Genomic DNA, 18,558 nt, shown 5'->3' with positions numbered 1-18,558 from the left:
GGCATCTCTAGATCAATTCCTTATAATTTGCTTTAAGTAATTAATCTTAAGGCAACACAGAAAATACACATTTTGTAACTTTTCTAGTTCTATTTTCCAAAGGTAATTATAATTTCTACTCTTAGGAAATATTGGGTCTTACTGAGTATAGATCAAATGTACATGTCAAAACTACTAATCTTTTTTACTATAATCTATACCTCTAATGGAACTTGGGAGTCCAGATTCAGGAATATCCCATTTGAGTGAATGAGGAAATACAAAGGCCTTGCCTCACATGCCAACTTACAGTCAGAGCAAGTTTTGAAATCAGAATTGCTATTAATTAATTATGTCCTATATCTACAGTTTAAATCTCTGGTAATTAATAAATTCTTTAAAACTAAGAAATTTGAATCTCAACAAAGTGAAAAAAGCTACAATGTGAAGATGTGAACATTTAATAGTCTGCATGTACTAAAAGCTTACCACTTAAAACTGGAGGTAAAAAAAGACCGATGTGATTATTTTCCAAAAGCACAGTTTTTATTTATACAGAGTCCTAACCACTTCAGCAGCAGGAGGAATGGGAGAGGTTCCTTTTTCAATTCAGGGGCCTCCATAATGTTGATCTGTTGTTACCAAACACACAGGCAAGTGGCGTCATGAATTTGGTAAGCTAACTACAATGTTTAGTCTCTCTCTGCTAGAGCAACAAGGTGAGCGTCAATCTCTGCTTCTGTAAGAATCCTAGAAGGCAAAGGGAAAAAACCCCACAACTATTTATTTTGAAAACTTTTTATTATGCAGAATCCCAAACACAAGCAAAATAACGAATTCCCTTTTATTCAACTTCAACAATGACCAATTGGTAGCCAATCCTCCATAAATCTACATAAGTCTCTCTTCCCTTCAGATAATTTTGAAGGAATTTCCAGACTTAATCCATAATGTAAAAATGTTTATTTTTTTGACATCAGATCTAGAAGTAGGTCTTTTGAAAAGAAAAATATATATTAAAAAATAAATATATTATATTTAAATAATATAAAGCTAAAGTGTATTTTATATTAGTTCCTATGTCAAAATGCCCTTTTACCCAGTGTTAATCAACATGAGAAGGCATGTTGATTACATGAATTTTTTCTAAATGATGTTGGCCCCAAAGAAATCAATTATTTGGCAACCTTTAGTGTGACCTCTTACTGCTGATCTTCCTAAGTGAAATTTGTCAAAGTGACATTATAAATTGGTGACGGTGCACGGGTGCCTTGGGGAAGGAAATTCTATGCGGACTCAACCTGAAGGGATGGGAGGAGGAAAATATTGTTTTAAAAAAAAAATTTAAAAAAAAAAAATGCAAATTGGGGCAATGATAGTTGTTGGTATTTATGCAATATGTTTACATATATCCACTATCACAGGATTTATGAATGCTTTACAAGGACTTTTTGAAGACATGAGATCTTTGGTTTCTTATCTATTTAACTAATAGAAATAAAAATTTAATATTTTACAGAAGGATCTCAGAACAGAAAACAAAAACAAATTACAGAACCGTTAGAGATTTGTACATTTCTCCTGCTAGAACTTTTCTGCTTAAAAAAACAAAAACCTTTTCCTATAGAAAAAAAAAAATCACAGAAAATAAACTTTTTTTTTTAAATGACAGTGAGTTAGTTATAAACACTTTACATCAAATTCCCCAACACACAGTATCTCTATTCCCAAAGTCCTGTGTGTGGGAATTTGGAGGCTGGCCAGTGGTGGCATTGTCCAAAGGGACAACACTAGACCAGTACTATGATCCCAACTTATTCTTTGGCCACATGATATTTGTGAGGACAGCAAGATCTGAATGCAAAACACAGACAGACACTGCTATCAGACACAGATGGAAACTATGCACACATCACAGTAGCCATTTGTTTCTTTTTTTAAATCCTAAGATTTTAAAAATCTCATGTTCATATTACTTACCTGAAGGCAACAAAAATAACTTGGGGAAAAAAAGCATACTAACAAAACTCTCCAAGGTCTGGTTAAACTTAGTTTTCCATATAAGTGTTAAAATGCCTTCCAGGAGTCCTTGAATCTGTGGATTTAACTGAAGTATCTTTCACTAGTCACAAGAGCATCCAGGTCCCTGGTAAATAAACCATAGGGTTGCTGGAAGGATTAAGTGAGCTCCTATGTGTTAAGCATGTAAGGCTGTTTTGTGGAGTTACTGAGTAAGAACAGAGAAACATCTAGCATCTGCAATTCAATTAGCTATATTCAAAATTTGGGGTTTCCAAAGATCTCCAAATAGGATCTGATGTGTATCAGTACATTTCATATTGCTCTTCATGCTCCACTTGAATAACCAAAGTTTCATCTGAAAACTTAAAAACTACATATTCTGGGACAACTTCCAGAATACTATTTCCACTGATCTTAAACTAAAAGAAAACACTTCTGCTTATTTTATTCCATACCACACAGAAAATTATTTATATCATCCCTAGCAGTGAGATATAAAATCATTCTGAAATAAGAAAAACAGTTGTGTTTGTATTAAAGAGACATCCAGTATATTTTAAAACTGATCTCTCAGGGACTAAAGGAAAAAAAATGTAATCATAGGTACCCAAAAAAAAAAAAAAAAAAAAAAAAAGTTTTCCCCAAGTTGTAGGACAAATGGATCCAATACTCCTTATGTGTAGGCTGGAATTTAACACATGGAATACTTAAGTACCCAGCCAACATATAACTCACCTGAATTTAGGATTTTCAACTGTAACTACTCCAACTTCTATTTCTGAAGGTTTGAAATCAATTGACAGAACAGTAGACAGGCATGTAATCGCAGTCTGAAAAAAGTACCAACATTAAAATATAGAATTTTTCAGAGATCCAAGATTATTCAAATCATAAGTTAACTACCAGTCAGTCATTTTTTGCTCCATTTTTCAGAGGGTATTACTACAGCATATTAAATTAACAAAATATTGATACCAAATTGAGCCAAAAGCTAAATGGGGCATCAATAGGATGATTTACACAACAGCTTATTTGACTGAACACCACTATATGCTAAGCACTATGCTCACAACTTGGGTAAGATGTCAGAAGGGTAGAGATGAATGATAGTCCGATTCCTTCAAGAAACTTAAACTAAAACAATTTAAGAATGTTTTCAGTGGTTGTGCACCTGATGTGATAACAATGAACTGAAATTAAAAAAGAAAAACCTATAAGGAACATTTACACAGGACATGATTCACTCCCAGATGAGAGCTAGCTTTATATCTCCTGTTAGTATAAGTAATACTGCTAACCAGTGTTACTTAAATTACCTGGATGGTAATTTTCCCTTTGTTATTTGTCAGGAGAATGCTGTTAGAATTTAGAATGCTTTTATCCCAGACTCTCATTTCCAAAACCTACTAGAATTTTTCTTAATTTCTTGGCAGTATAAAAGAAGCTTCTTTAATCTGAAGTTACAAAAATATCTGTGTAAGAATTTTAGCTTGTTCTGTCAACTTAAAACTTCCCAATCATTATGAATAATCCCTTTAAGAACCTTGCATAAACCAGTTGTACTTTTGCATCCCAGACATAATTTCTCTGCCAAGTCATCATGTGAACATATTCTTTAACAAGAAGCTATTTGCTTCCCTGAGAATTTGGTGTAAGGTTGTTTTTCCTTTAAGATCAGAAGCGCAACATTAAAATAACTTAACCCTTTCACTTCCGCTACCAGGAAGTTTAAGCCTAATTTGAATCATGACCATGTAGGTTGGTCTTTGGGCTTGGTCTTGATTCCCATTTTTATTTTCCCACTTTATGTGTTCTGCTGAAACCCATTTCAGAGACATTACAAAATGAGAGAGGGAATTAAGTGAATAAAAGCAGTCCTTGTTGTTCTCCCATTTTAGCTGAATGATACCAGTTTTACTATTAAACTAGCAAACTTGGTTCTCATTATAAACCAAAGGAAATGGTTTTTTTTTTTTTTGGTCAATTTTGCAAAGATTCTTGATTTTCTATATTGTCCCTCTCCCCCCCAAGTCAGCTCATTTTGTCTAACTTACTTCCACTGTCTGTTCAAATGTCCAATCAAATTTCTTCTTCACTTTTTTTTCAAGGAAGCTGGTTGACTCAGTTTGTTTAACTCCTGCTGCAGTGGCTTTAAACCCACAGTAGTAACCTGCAGGATCACACTTGTACACCTGAGGGCCTTGTTCTTCATCTATGCCAATTAAAATCATACCTAAAAAGAAAGACTCTATTTGAATATATTATATCTTTAAGCAAGAAATTTCCTTTAAGTGTTGCCATATAGTTAATCATTACTTTGGCCATCAATTTTAGCATGTGTTTCATTTTGGGGGGGGGGGGAAACAAACTGATAAACAGGTAATCATCACAAATATATTTTAGGTAACAGATTTGTATTTCATGAAAGATTTGTCACAAATTTTTAAATTTAAATTATCACATTTTACAAACAATTTTCTGAGATCCTTGCTATTGCCCAAGGCATATTTCTTTGAATACTAATCCCTCAAGATGTTACCCTGTTTGAACAGTATGCTTCATATATTTCCTTTTAGAGAAAATGACATGTAATAGGTTATTAAATGTTCTATTGTTGGCTGACCTATTTTAAGTCTGCAATTCTTAAAATTTATTTGACCAAGAATATTTTTCTTTTTTTTTTTAATTTAAGAACTACCTATTAAGATTCCAGGGAACTAAAAGCCAATGGAGTATACTAGGGAACGCTGGTGCAAAGTGAAATATACCTCAGGGTACTCGCTTACCTTTTCACTGCCCATCTTTGTTACTGTTGGTATATAAAACCTTAGAAGTCTGTGTCTACCAAGTTTTGAATTCTGTTTATGTAACTATTAGATCTAATTATGTTATCATATTAACTTGCAATTAAACACCACTATCAAACTTTTTACTCAATAGAGCTGGTAACAAATATTTAAACAATGCCTTAATTCCTGCTTTCCTATATTGTAGATTTGAACCTATTTTATAGTATCCTATAAGTCAGTATTAACCAAATGTTTTATTTGCATTTATAGATGGTACACAGAATCTACCAATGAGGAATGTGCAACTTTATTTTACTGATAAACACTATGACAATGATCAGATAGGTCATATCATTATTTGGATATTCTGTCACCCTGTAATTTTCTTTACATTTTATACTTGATATGTACAAAGCACATTAGCAACACAGGAGATAGCCATTTACTGCTTGGAGAAAACAAGAAACGCTTCTTTATTTCAGGGTCTTGCAAGATAAGCAGGGTTTCCTAAGTGATAAAGACATGAAGGGCAATCAAGCAAAAAGAAGAACATGCATAAAGGCATCAAGATATGAAAGAGCAATGTACACCAGGGATGACAAAAAGATTCTTGCAGTACAGGGGCTTCAAGGGAGTAAAGCAGTACAAGAAAGAAGCTACTTGGGAATAGCCTAACACATCACACTATGGAGTTTGGAATTTAATTTATAGACTGAAGGGAAGAACAATCAATCTGATTTTAGAATGATATGCAATAAATATGGAAGATGAAACTAGGGTAATGAGAAAGGAGAGGAGTCAGGTAAGCTAGGTGGTAAAGGCAATAGAAGATAAAGCGAGAGAAAAGGTGGAAGAAACATTCGGAAGTAAAGCTTAAGGACTAAATGGAAGACCAGGGAAGGGGAAGGCAGATGGGGGAGGAAAAGAGAAGTTGAAGATGAAAGCAGTAAAATAGCAAGGATTGCAAATTTGAAGCATCTGAGGGACATAGAAGAGACCGGACTAATGCTAACGTGATGGTGGATTGGTATACAGGTAGTAAATGAAGCCATGCCAGTAGGGGAGGTCACCCAGATATAAGAAAGAGGGCAAGAAAGATCAAGAAGGGAGCCCTGCGGAGCAACATCAGAGGGCCAGCAAAAAAGGATGAGCTAAGAAAACTGAGAAGAGAGTATCATTGGAGCAATCAAAGGAGAAGTAATTTTTAAGTGAGAGGTTAAACGGGTCAGATGCTAAAGAGAAATCATTCCACTGACTGTTAAATCTCAGAAATGAACGACAATGTCAGAAAATACATTTATTTTACTGAATTTTTTAGGCTAATATATATATATAATCTAAAACCAGCAAATCTTCTCTCTCCCCCCATAAAAAGTTTACAAAAAAATAATTTAATAAAAAGTCTAACAGCTTCTAAAGTGTAAAGATAATGCCTAAAATACCATCATAAAACCTATTCTTCATCTCTGATTTAGATTTCCTCACTTTATATAAACTTCCAAACCACCTTTCAGAACCCAAGTGTTACTGAAATAACTGCCTTAATATATTCTCTAAAAATAGTAATAATTTATCAATTATTTGGGATACTTCTTAGCATACTTACAACAGCCAAGAGGCCTCATTTCAGCATTCTGTGTGTAGACCTGAGAAATATCAGCAATTCTTTTACACAGCATGTCCACGGGAATCTCATAGCCATACTTGTATTTCCAATTTGCTGCCTCATAGCGTGCCCTCTGTACCTGGGATCTGCTGTCAGCTTTGAGCATAAAAAAAGTTACATCTTTAGAAGAAAAGAATGAACCTCAAAGTCAAGACAATTTTCCCACCATATATATATCTTAAGGAAAGAAATGGTCCACTATGTTTTTTTTCCCCTCCCACCAACGAATAGCAAATGAGCAACGAGTGTGTGATAAAAAGGAAAACTTTTTAAAATATGGGGCTCTATACATCCTTTTTGTTATTTTTTCCCCTGGTTTTTTTGGGTAGGCTTGAATATCCCTGATTTCAGAAAATAAAAATCCAAAATAATTTTGTATTCTCACATCTAACCAATGCTACTATTACTAGAATTGATACACACTGACTTAACACCCTTTAAACTATTAACTATACTTAGAATAATATAAATCTCTCTGAGATGTAGTCTCAATCTAGTTTCCTTAACTAGCATAAAGTTCTAATTCTATTATATTTATGATTTCATAAAAGTTCACGCTAAAGATACTCATGTGATCCTTGGGACACTGCAAATCTACTCATGTTACTTTAAAATCAGACACTAAAGAGAGTTTTAAAATTAATTCAAAACTAAAAAAAAAAAAAAATTCATTCAAAACTCAAAATATAATTGAAAGAAAATAAGAAATCTAAGCAAACAACTAGCTGATTACCTGTCATTCCTGTCATGACACAGCCAATGTTTTCAGTTATCTTGAATAAGTGGGTCACTGTGCTGGAATCCAGTAATTTGTCCTAATGAGCAAAGTAAATCAAGATAATACAAAAGAGATTTCTATAGTTATAAAAAATACTGTGTACTAAAACAATCAGTTATATAGTAAATACATTTTATAGTTAAAATAAATACTAAAGAGGGGGGCAAGAAGACTTTTTCTTTAAGTATATGCTAGACCTAAACTCACATAAGCTTATTTCAAGGTCCCTGAAGACAAAAGATCTAGAAATCCCAACAAGCTTATAATCATACTACAATGTTCAATAAGATAATTTGACCTACTCAGCTAAAATGCTTATATTTAATAAAGTCTTTTGAAATGAATGACTGATAGGAAAGCAGAGTCAAAATAAGATTGTTAATGTGTATAGGCTGTAATAGACCTTTGTACAAACACACAAAAAATTCTTGCATTATATCCTATAAGAACTGGCTATTAAGCTATTACTTACAGGTACTTTCTTCTGTGTGACAATTACTGCACAGTCTTTCCCTCTGACAGCTACTGATGTAAGGCCACCCTGGTTAATAGCCTTAAAAGCATATTCTGCAAAACAGAATAGTTTTACACTATCAAATTCATGCAATGGAATAAGCAGTCATTAAAAATAATAAGGTAGAGCCATTGTGAACTAAGGAATATGGTCCAAGTTATCCGAAGTCCAAACCAACTCTGTTTCTTTCCATTTTAATTTTACTGTAATTATTTTCATCAGGTTCAAGTAACAAATTTCCAATAAAGTTTAGCTTTTTCATTGTATCAAGTTTCTACTAATTATATTGTAATTTTGAAAGTATATTTGTCTTGCGGTCATTATTTCTATCAAATCTGATTTTCCTGAGCCACCTTTAGTTGTTCTAAATTTTCTCAAGATTTACTATTTCTGTTAACTTTTGGAAAATTATTCTTCACAACCTAACATTCATAAGTGTCCAGGTTACAATCTAGAATTACTCTACAAAGAAAGAAAATGAAAGTTCAAAACCCAAAACAGGAAAATATGATCCATTCTCAAGAGACCAACCCTGAAACGACCCTATTTATATTAGCAGTTATTAAAACCATGTTCAGTGATATAATGAAAAATATTCTTGAGGGCCCCCCTGGTGGCACAAGAGGTTAACACACAGCACTGGGAAGTGAACTGCAGCCTCTGTAGCATGAGTTCGATTCCCAGTTAGCTAGGGAGCTACCCACATGGCGCAGCAGACCTCTCCTGGCTTGCCGCTGCTCTCTTCAGCAGTGTATTTCAGTCAGTTTGCCTGTTCTGTTCCCCACTGTTTCTGGTTGAATACTTTCACCCTGCCCCCCAGTGGTTTTATCATAGTGGTTCTTATCAGGCTGATATATGTAGTTGCTATCATCCACTATTTTAAGATCTACTTCTAAATGTATAAACCAAACTATCAACCAACTATTTTATCTTTCATGGCAAAATTACCTTACAGGTATGTGGCAAAAATGTTTGGAATGAAAATGCTGTAGTAAAGCATAAGGCAAACAGACCAGAAATGGGAAAAATACAAAGAACCAGTTAGGCTCATTAAAGTATTTGGTTTCAAATTCCTGAAACCAAAAATAAAGGTATTTTTGAAAACAGAGAATAATGATTTGAATGTCCATTTGACTTCACCTGAAGGTAGTAGATCATCCTTAAAGAGTGGAAAAATTAGGGGGCTCCCTGGTGGCACAAGGGGTTAAGTCTCAGCATTTAATCAAGCTATCAGCAGCCACTGCAGCACAAGTTTGATCCCCAGCCAGGGAGCTAGCCCACATGGCACAGCAGACCTTTCCAGTCTCTCCAACTGCTCCCCTCAGCAGTGTATTTCAGTATGATCTGCCCGTTCTGCTCCCCACACTGTCTGGTGAATCCTCTCACCTTCCCCCCAACCCTGCACCTCTGACCTACACCCCAGTTCTTATATGCATAAATAAAAAAAACTATCACCATAAAGAATATACTTTGTAGTAAGTTTCCAGAGAAGTGGAAACTGCCAAAGAAAAGAAGCTAGAGAGAGACAATCTAAATAGAGTATCTTTGAAAGAAAACATTTGTAGGGTAAAAAGTAATATTACAGTTTATAGCAAAGGTGAGCATGAATGTTAATTAAGAAAAATAGTTTATGGGTGGCATTTAAAAGACATTTGTTTTTTAAAGTCAAATGTAAATGTCAGCAACAGTAAACACATCATTTCCATCTTTAAAGATTTTGTTTTTCTGGATAAGGATAATGTTAAATGGGAGAAATTATAATGAATTTTCCCCAACCCCAAACTTCCAACTTCTTAAACTGTAACAAATGCACAGTAAATATGTTTTAGGTTAAACTACATGAATCAGCATTTTTTTAAAGATTTATTTATTTATGCATACAAGAGCTGGGGTATAGGTCAGAGATGTGGAAGGGGTGAGAGGATTCACCAGAGGCAGAGTAGGGACCAGAACAGGCAGACTGACTGAAATACACTGCTGAGGGGAGCAGCGGGCGAGTCAGGAGAGGTCTGCTTTGCTATGTGGGTTGCTCCCTGGCTGGCCGGGGATGGAACTCTGGAACTCGTGCTGCAGAGGCTGCGGATTGCTTCACAAAGCAGTGTTTAATCCCTTGGGCCACCAGGGAGGCCCCCTGAATCAGCATTTTTATAGCTAAAGATTAGCGTCACAGCAGCAGTTTCATATGGTGTAGTCTAACAAAATGGCTAATAAACAGTTGTTTTGGACATAGAGACTTATTTTCCACACTAATCCTTACACACTTTACTTCCTTCCCTACAATTTTCCAATCCTTTCCCAACTGTTCTGGGATTCATTTGTATAAAAAAAAAAAAAAAAAAAAGGGCTAGATAGAAAAGGTACTGTGGCTAAATTTTCAGGGAAAGAGCTCACAATGCTAGACAATGGCTCACAGTATTAGCAGCTCAGTGTGATGGTGAAACAGTGGATACATACAACCTTTATGGACTTATCAGCATTGCCAAACATGTACAGGTCTTTCAATAATAGCAATGTAACCCTAGATTTTCCCACCCAGCATTTTAATGGGGTAGAAAAATGTACTAAGAGATATACTCTATAACATTTGGTTATTTAAAAAAACAAGCAAATCTGTAATTGAAACAAGGGAGATTCTGCAGGATATATCCATTTCATTTCAATACTATATTTCATTTCAAAAAATTTTTAAAGACTGTTGTTTAAGCTGTTTGTTCTGTCTTTCCCCAACCCCGTAGGCTACATAAACAGGAATTCTATACAATTTCATAGTATCTCTTAATATTTAATATTTACTCTTTAAAATGGTAATCTCTTAAGCAGGAGGCAGCATAGGAATTCTTGGCACTGGTGTGGGGCAGAGGTAGTACGAATTTTGAAAACAAAGCAGCATTTGAACTCATTACTTTTTGGTGTAGTTTTAATATGTACATATTTATCTAAACATGGAATTATGTATACACACCCAGTGTATTTCAAATCAGATTCATAGAGGGCCTGAGAATAATAGGTTGAAAAACACTACTTTAAAACAAGATTTTTTTTTTAACAGCAAAATAGGCAAACATAAAATAGGCAAAATAGTCCATTTATTTGTGAAATTCCTAGCTCCATTTATATTAGCCATTTGTTTCTTCCTGACAACATCCCTCACAGGAACATTTAATGAGCAATTATTATGTGACAGACACTGTTCTAAGTACTTTTACCTTATTAACTCATTAAATCCTTAAAGGTTGGTGGAATTATCTCTATGAGATGACAAAAGTTCTCATAGTGTGCAGCAAGGACTCAAACCCAGGAATCTTGGCTGACACAATGTCACTTCTAGATAAGAAAGTTCCAATCCGTCTTGTTCTTTATCAGTTTGCTCCTTCTTGGAAAACAGGGCAGTATATCCACCTAGCAGGCAAATCCAAGTGACTGCTCCTTTGTTCTTTGCCAGACCTATCCAGCAAAGGATCAGCAAGGGGATGGGAGGCTGAGTAGCCAGGCTTAATTCATCCTATCAAGGCTTTATTCCCCACTAATAACCTGGGGGAATTCAGGAAATTAGATTTCAAAGCTAGGTGCTCTCTGTATACCGCTCTAGCCCACCCCCCTACCACACCCCTTGAATACAAAATTTAAGAAAAAAATTTTAATAGTCATCAAAGGGTATAAAATGATACTCAAAAATCCCCTCCTCTCTGGGACCATACTGTAAATAGTTTGTTATTATAGTTATCTTTAATGTACCTCTATTTTTTGTTTTATCAAATTTACATTACATTTATCTTTTGAGTTCCAACTACAGAAAACAAAGAGCATACTTTTCATTAATCTTCCCTTCCCTTGTCATTACCTCATTTTTGTTATACTCCCATTGTTAAAATCAACAACTTACACTCTGTAATTCTTACATGCTTTGTCTTTGGCGAAATCTAGAGTTTATAAACTAATAATAGCATCTACAATATTTTAATGTACATATATTTCACTAGAGAACCAAGTATGGATGGAGCTATAAAAAGGAAAATATTCCATGTCTATGGAACAACTAATCTAGCAGTCAAAAAAAAAAAAAGTCAAACAACTGAACAGGCATCTAATAATATTCCACTGAAATTTAGTATTGCACACTTAACACTACATTATGCACTCTACATACTTTAAAACCACCAAAAGGCAGTTTAGCCCAACTCTGCAAATAGAAACTAAGGTAAAAGTTATCACACTTGGGTGTGAGTGGAGGCCAGGATTGTGGGACTCCTGCAGTCAGGGTTCTGGAGCTCTACCACAAACTGAGGAACCAGAGACCTTAAGAAGTGAAAGGAAGAGTTAACCAAGGCACACAGCTAGTAACTAAAGAGTAGGGCTGGGATTAGAATTCAGTTCCCTGCCTCCCAAATTTCTGATCAGGACTGGTAAAATGAGTCTGGGGAAGCAAACCCCCAGTGACTTCGCAAAGCAAATCACTGGACAACCAGTTGTACTAAAATTAAATTCTGGAGTGGATCATCAAGAGGTTCTGGCATGTATGAACAGCTACATCAGTACAGCCTTGGAGCAAAGGGAAAAATATGTAAATGGACAAATAAGAATAAGTACAGGGAGGCCTCCCCGGTGGCTCAGCGGTTGAGCGCTGGGTTGTGAAGCTGCCCGCAGCCTCTGCAGCGCCGCCGGTTCAATCCCCGGCCGCTGGGCGAGGGTCCCACATTGCACGCAGACCTCTCCTTCTGCCTGCTTCTCCCTTCAGCAGTGTATTTCGTCAGTCTGACTGCTCTGCTCTCCCCTCTGGCTCTGGTGAATTCTCTCACCCTTCCACGCTTCTAACTGTACCCAGTGCTTGTACAAATAAATAAATCAATCTTAAAAAAAAAAAAAAGGAATAAGTACAGGGATACCTTTATTTGAGGAAACAGTGTGTACATAATTTCACAGAAGAGAAGAATGTGAACACACTGAAAATAATTACTTTTCATACTTCATTATGACCTTTTTGGGTTCTTTTGTGATCTTTGTTTCAGTTACTTTCATCTACCTGTGTGTCAGTGTGCAGAAAGAAAGAATTAAAAAGTCTATTTTTAACTACATAATTGAAAAAAAAAAAAAAAAAGCTCTTGCTTTTTCCTGCATTCAGCTTGCACCAAGGGTCTCTGCTCAGATGTGGGTTTGGACCTACTGGCCAATTAGCCTCTCTCTTTTCTCCCTCTTCTCAATCCCCTTGTAAATAAAACATTTTATTAACTAAAAAAAAAAAAAAAAAAAGTAACACTTGCCCAGATTGATAAAGAGGAACAGAGATCTTGAATCCCATAACCCAATCTCTCTATTACTACACTCCTTACACTCCTTGCTCATACTAACTCTTTCACTTTCATTTTTTCTTGCAATAGTGCTCTGAATAGCAAGGGAGTGTGCTTATAATCAACAAGGCAGCCAGTAAAGTTATCGTTTAGACACCAAATTTGTTTTGAACTACATGACCCATTCCAAATATTTTAAAATGAAGTTAAAAAGAAACGAGCTTCAGCCCTTCTACTCACCAAAACCTGGGAAACATTAACGACTAAGCTTTTAATGGCTAGATTTCACTATACAGGGCCTCTCTGGTGGCAGAACCCACATGGCACAGGAGACCTCTCCTGTCTCACCTGCTGCTCCCCTCAGCAGTGTATTTCAGTCTGCCTGTTCTGCTCCCCACTCTGTCTCTGGTGAATCCTCTCAGCCCCCACACCTCTGGCCTACAACCCAGTTCTTATATGCATAAAAATAAATCTTAAAAAAAATTCACTATACAGTATACAAAAGCAAAGTGTAGACTTAAGTGTGACCTTTCTTGTTCACATATTAAAAACCATGAAACAGACATTCAAAGCAATTTAATACAAAAAAATCCAGGAATTAACCCTTTAAAATGAAACTTCCTTGTGCATAGTTATCTGTTCTAGATCTGATCATATTTTTTTCAGAGATGAACTAAACGGCTACTGAATTGCGGAACATTGTTTTTTGTTACATACATACAGTATGAAGCCTTACAGTGGACTGCTTTCAATACAAGGTATCTTTACCTCTATTTCTAAAAATACAGTTATTCCGAGCAACTGATAACTATTAAGAGTTTATTTCCATTAAAGCTGTTCTTCAGTAAACACCATTAAGTATTCCGTCTTCAATGCAGAATCAGCTTTAAAACTACAGTTTTCAAACAAACGTGAGTTAAAAGGGAATACTAGTTTCAAGAGCAGGTCTAGAATTGACAGCCTCTCATCAAGCAGTTTTTCTAAAGTCTGTTAGGGGCTTGCAATTTGGCATTTTATTCTTTTTATCCGTTTAAGTGCTTGTCGCTCTCTTTAACTATGAGCTTCAGTACAGGAGAGGGTGTGGCATCTTTGCATGCCCTAGGACCAGCACAGAGAACTCTCTAAACGCCTATGTGGGATTTAACCACAGGACAAAAAATCCCATGCAGCAAACAAAGGAAAAGGGGTTAGAAACGGTTTAGTTGGGAGGTTAAGGAACCAATTACCCTTTGGAGAAGTACAGACACTGGGTCCACTCTGGCCAAAATGAGACAAATGAAGGAGCTTCTGGAAGCCCAAGTCAGGAATTACAGGTGTACCTTTCTCAACTCTTTACAGTGTCTCGGAAGTGCGGCCTCTGACCCTGCAGAGCCCGAGGCCATCAGCTTTTTGCCTCGAGTGGGGCGACCACGGGACCCAATTCGCCCTCGCCCTTTCCTTCCGTCCCAGCTCCTGCCATGCTTCAGCGGCGGACCAAACTCGGGCCGCGTCTGCCTGCCCCAGGCCCCACCATGACAGAGCAATTCGAAACCACCATAGGCGGGCCCGGTTCACTCACCTACTTGGTAGAGCCGACCCTCGGGAGAAAAAATGGTAATGTGACGGTCAAAACCAGCACTGGACCCGCGGGACATGTTGGCGGACCCACTACTTCAAGACCCGGATCCCGTAGCTCCCACACCAGGCGTACAGGCCCCCCGGAAGCCGCAGTGACTGCTTCCGGGGCACCGCTCGGCTTCATCCGCTCCAGCGCGCCTAATTCTCGAATCTAGCGTCAGCTTGAGCGCCCAGCTTCGGGCCCCGCCCCTAATTGGGGCTGGGACGCGGGGACTTGACGTCTTTGGTGTGCGCTTGCGCGAATCCCGCGGTAACGCGGCTTGGAGGTACCGGGTGAAGCGCCGGTGGTCGCGGTTTGGAGCGTTCATCCGGAGAATGAGTAGACTGTAACAAGAACGGAAAAGCTTTCTGCAGGCTTGGAATAGTGATTTGCCTATCAGTGTGACCTAAATGGGCAGCATATTTAACAAGTCGTTAGTTTTGGCAGTGTAGCTGTGTTTCGATTGCCTCGTGCTTCCTGACCTCTTTACCCATCCTCTTTTCCTTCCTGCGACGGGAAGAAATGGATTTAATCTGCAGTAGAGCAGCCGTTAATTTTAGATACAGAAAGGAGCGGGTTCAGGTAGCCACTAGAAGCGCAGCGTTTTCTCCTGGCCAGGCAAGATTTTTGACCAACAGCTCTGACAGTTTTGTCATAAAAGTGGAACTGAGGTTGAAATGTGCATAAAATGGAGGAATCTTGGGATTAAGCCGCCTTGATTGATGATGGCTCACATCAGTGATGGTATTGGTGGATTAATGAGAGTAATTCCAAGCAGGAGAGGTGGCCTCCGGAGAACAGCAGGTAGTATTTCAAGACCTCAAATTGTGCCTATGTTAACGTTACCCTCAATGCACAAGCCTATTTAATGAATATAAAATGGAAAACATGACATTAGGGTACTCGACACCTATCTACCCTCCTACCCCCCCTTCCTTCCCCCACGTCACACGACCACTTGAAAGGCCAGATATACCAAAGTTTCTGGCACTTTAATGCCTGCTTGCTGTAAGAGTGAAGTAGGGATTCTTAACTACAATGTGTTTCCTCATAAACCCACTTCCATCTTAAAAAAATAAGAATTGTAGGAATCTGTTAAGGAGTTTGTTAATTAAGGAAGCTACAATTTCGCTAGGGCTTTTTAAGCAAACTTCTATTTTTTTAACCTAAAAACGAAAACCTAAAACCGAAACGTGATTAAGAAAACACTAAGTGCAAACAGCATCTTTGGCATACAGAACTTTCCAGCTCTCGCGAATTTCCACGTGTATAGATAAAAAGTCCCTTACTTCTGATTCAGGTACTCTCAAGACCAGCTCCTGACTTTTTGAATACTATTTTCCCCTCACATTCTGAACAAGCCCAGTGAACTGTAATTCCTAGAGGCTTTGCCTAATCATAACGAGCCCTCTGTAAGGCTACTAGGAGGGTGAAATCATATAGTCCCACAGCCCATTCTATGCTACTTTCTCTCTAGCTGGACCCTTTTCTAGAGCCGAGTTGGGGCCTATTTTTCATGCTGATACACATGGTAGCTCAAAATCCAGTATATTTAAAACAAAACTCCTTATCTCTTAACTGGCAAGCCAATTCCTGCCCCTAGTGCCACCACACTTTCCAAGTTTTCAGAAGCAATGCCTTGCAGCAGTTTTAATTCCCCCAAACTTCCTAGTCTGTCACCATTTAATTCTGATCCACCTTATTCTGCTCTCCTTTTTTTTCTTTTACAGAAATCATAATTTTGTTTATTTTTAAAAATTTTTTTGCTACCTTTCCCCAAAGTTCCATGAGGGCAAGAATGTTTTGATTAGTATAGCTGAGGCAACTTGAACAATACCTAGTGTACATTAAATACTCAATAAATATTAGTTGAATGAATGAACCCCTTAGAGCATGGAATGAGGAGTACATCCCTTTCTACTTAAATCTGAATTTATTGCTTTAAAAAAATTATTTATGCATACAAGAGCTGGGGTACAGACCAGAGATGCGGAGGGTGAGAGGGTTCACCAGAGACAGGGTGGGAGAACAGAACAGGCAGACTGACTGAAATACACTGCTGAGGGGAGCAGGGGGCGAGACAGGAGAGGTCTGCTGCGCCATATGGGTTGCTCCCTGGCCGCCTGGGATCAAACTCATGCTGCAGAGGCTGTGGATTGCTTCATAGTGCGGTGCTTAACCCCTTGCACCACCAGGGAGGTCCCTATTGCTTATTTTTTAAATTGTGGTATAATTGACATGTAGCATTATATTAGTTTCAAGTGAATGTTATTCTCACTTGTGGCCTTATGCAACCTCCCTAAATCTAAATTCCTTTATCTGCTACATTTGGGTAAAGTCTACTTTATGGGGCTGTTGCGAGGATTAAATGAGAGAAGTCAAGTGTACTAAAAAAAGTACTTAGCACATAATAAGCACTTATTATTGAGTGGTAGCTGTTATTACTGCCATCCTGTCTGGTCAGTTACCAACTCCTGTTTATTTCTTTGGGATAACTTTGCCTGCTTTTGATTTCCACTGCCTTTAGGCCCTTTTTATAGTTTGCCTGGTCTGGCAAAGTAGAGCCTCTTCTTATTGATCCTTCTGGAATCATTTTTCTAGAGCAAGATCTCATTGGGTTGCTTCTCTACCTGGATTTCTTTGAGTTCTTCACGATTACTGAATAAAAATCAGTCTTTAAATTAGTGTAGGGTAAGGAAAAAGGTATCAGGCTTTTCTTCCCTCCTGCCATCAGGTATAGATGACGGATCCTGCGGTCCTGAATGCATGCCTGATGGCGGGCACCTGGAGTAGGGTGTGGGCATAGGTAGATGGGATTCACCTGGGCTAAGACTGGGCTTTTTAAGGACTGCGTCAGGAGGATGCCAGTAGAAGCGGAGAACGAACAGAAGCTGAGAGAGAAGCAGAGAGAACGCTGGAGAGCCCAGATAGAGTGAAGACTTGCTGGGGGCTGGGAGGCCTGCCAGCCTCCCGGCCCCCCAGTACCCCTGCCTGCCATGTACCTGGTAATCCCAAGAGCTGCAAAAACCACTGAGGACTCTGATTCCTCCTTTACCCGGTCTCCTGGATCCTAGAAAACCTGCTCAGTGGTCATTCCTGCCTTTACACTTAGTGTTCAAAGTTTTCTCCATGGGAACTTACACCTATCTTTTCAGTCTTCTCTTCCACTCCATTCTCCTATTTCTACTCCCTGACTATATGCCACAGCACCACTCCAAAAACCATTACTCGATCCTCAGGTTCTTCAATTCCCTTACACTCATAATTTTACTGGAAGGGCTACTCATTCATATCTCCTAAGAAGCTCAAACCCAGCAATCTGTCTCTTTTTCTTTTATAAGCTCAGTGCATATAACTTGACTTTTACTATATTGGTTTGAAAGAAATTTGCCACGGATAGCCAATGAAGTTCTCAGCTATTAATGAAGACTTGCAATCTAAATGAATTTGCAGGAGGGGGAGGCTGGGGAGAGTGCTATCAAGAGCAGCTCTGCCTTTCACTCTCCCAGCCCAAACTTTTATTAAAGATATGAACAAAAGAACAAGAAAATAGCATGTAATTGCGTTTATGCTTATACAAATTAATAAGTTACTGTTGGAACAAGTTTTTCTGGTTAATAGGGAATGTGCGCACAAGCCAGTACATCCTCAGAGAACAGGAGTCAATTATGGGAAGAAGTTATGTTTGCAGAACTTCTAACGTCCTGGAACTCCATATGCAGAGTAAACAGGTACTCTCAGAGAACTCCAGCTCCCTTTAAGGCAGCAGGCTGCCAACAACAATGGTCATTTTTATAGTCCCCAAATGGTCAAATATTGGTAGTTATACGGTTTAACTTAAAAGAGTTGTATGTCTGGGCTTCACTCAAGATTGGCAGAGTACTTTTCAAATGTGACTGGGTGCTTTTCATCTCTGTTCTCCATCATC

The 18,558-nt window shown here is 37.8% G+C and overlaps 1 protein-coding gene, 1 long non-coding RNA gene, 1 other non-coding gene and 1 pseudogene across 3 annotated transcripts in view; 2 read left to right on the top strand and 2 right to left on the bottom strand.

The window, feature by feature from the left end:
* LOC129144937 (uncharacterized) overlaps positions 1-5,307 on the top strand; it is a 43,031-nt gene extending 37,724 nt beyond the window's left edge. Inside the window, exon 3 of the long non-coding RNA XR_008549782.1 lies at positions 5,273-5,307. This is a non-coding gene — a long non-coding RNA (uncharacterized LOC129144937). The remainder of the gene's footprint in view (positions 1-5,272) is intronic.
* Positions 503-14,782, bottom strand: PSMA6 (proteasome 20S subunit alpha 6). The gene is made up of 7 exons (XM_037503213.2): positions 14,592-14,782; positions 7,707-7,801; positions 7,190-7,271; positions 6,397-6,552; positions 4,056-4,234; positions 2,737-2,831; positions 503-729 (listed from the first exon to the last, which is right to left on the bottom strand). Exons 1-7 carry the CDS (start codon positions 14,665-14,667, stop codon positions 672-674), a joined length of 741 nt encoding a protein of 246 aa, XP_037359110.1. The 5' UTR covers positions 14,668-14,782; the 3' UTR covers positions 503-671.
* Positions 1,715-1,898, bottom strand: LOC119239646 (small nucleolar RNA SNORA23). Its single transcript, XR_005123924.1, has one exon. It is a non-coding gene; the product is annotated as a small nucleolar RNA SNORA23 (small nucleolar RNA).
* On the top strand, positions 12,157-12,683 carry LOC119239512 (U6 snRNA-associated Sm-like protein LSm6; annotated as a pseudogene).
* Positions 14,783-18,558: the final 3,776 nt, after the last annotated feature.

The sequence above is a fragment of the Talpa occidentalis genome, unplaced genomic scaffold, assembly GCF_014898055.3.
Source record: "Talpa occidentalis isolate TD23 unplaced genomic scaffold, MPIMG_talOcc4v2.1 talOcc4.11, whole genome shotgun sequence".
In the NCBI taxonomy this organism is placed as follows: Eukaryota; Metazoa; Chordata; class Mammalia; order Eulipotyphla; family Talpidae; genus Talpa; species Talpa occidentalis.
The sequence above is the reverse complement of the archived record's forward strand: the minus strand, read 5'-3'. Positions and strand labels throughout refer to the sequence as shown.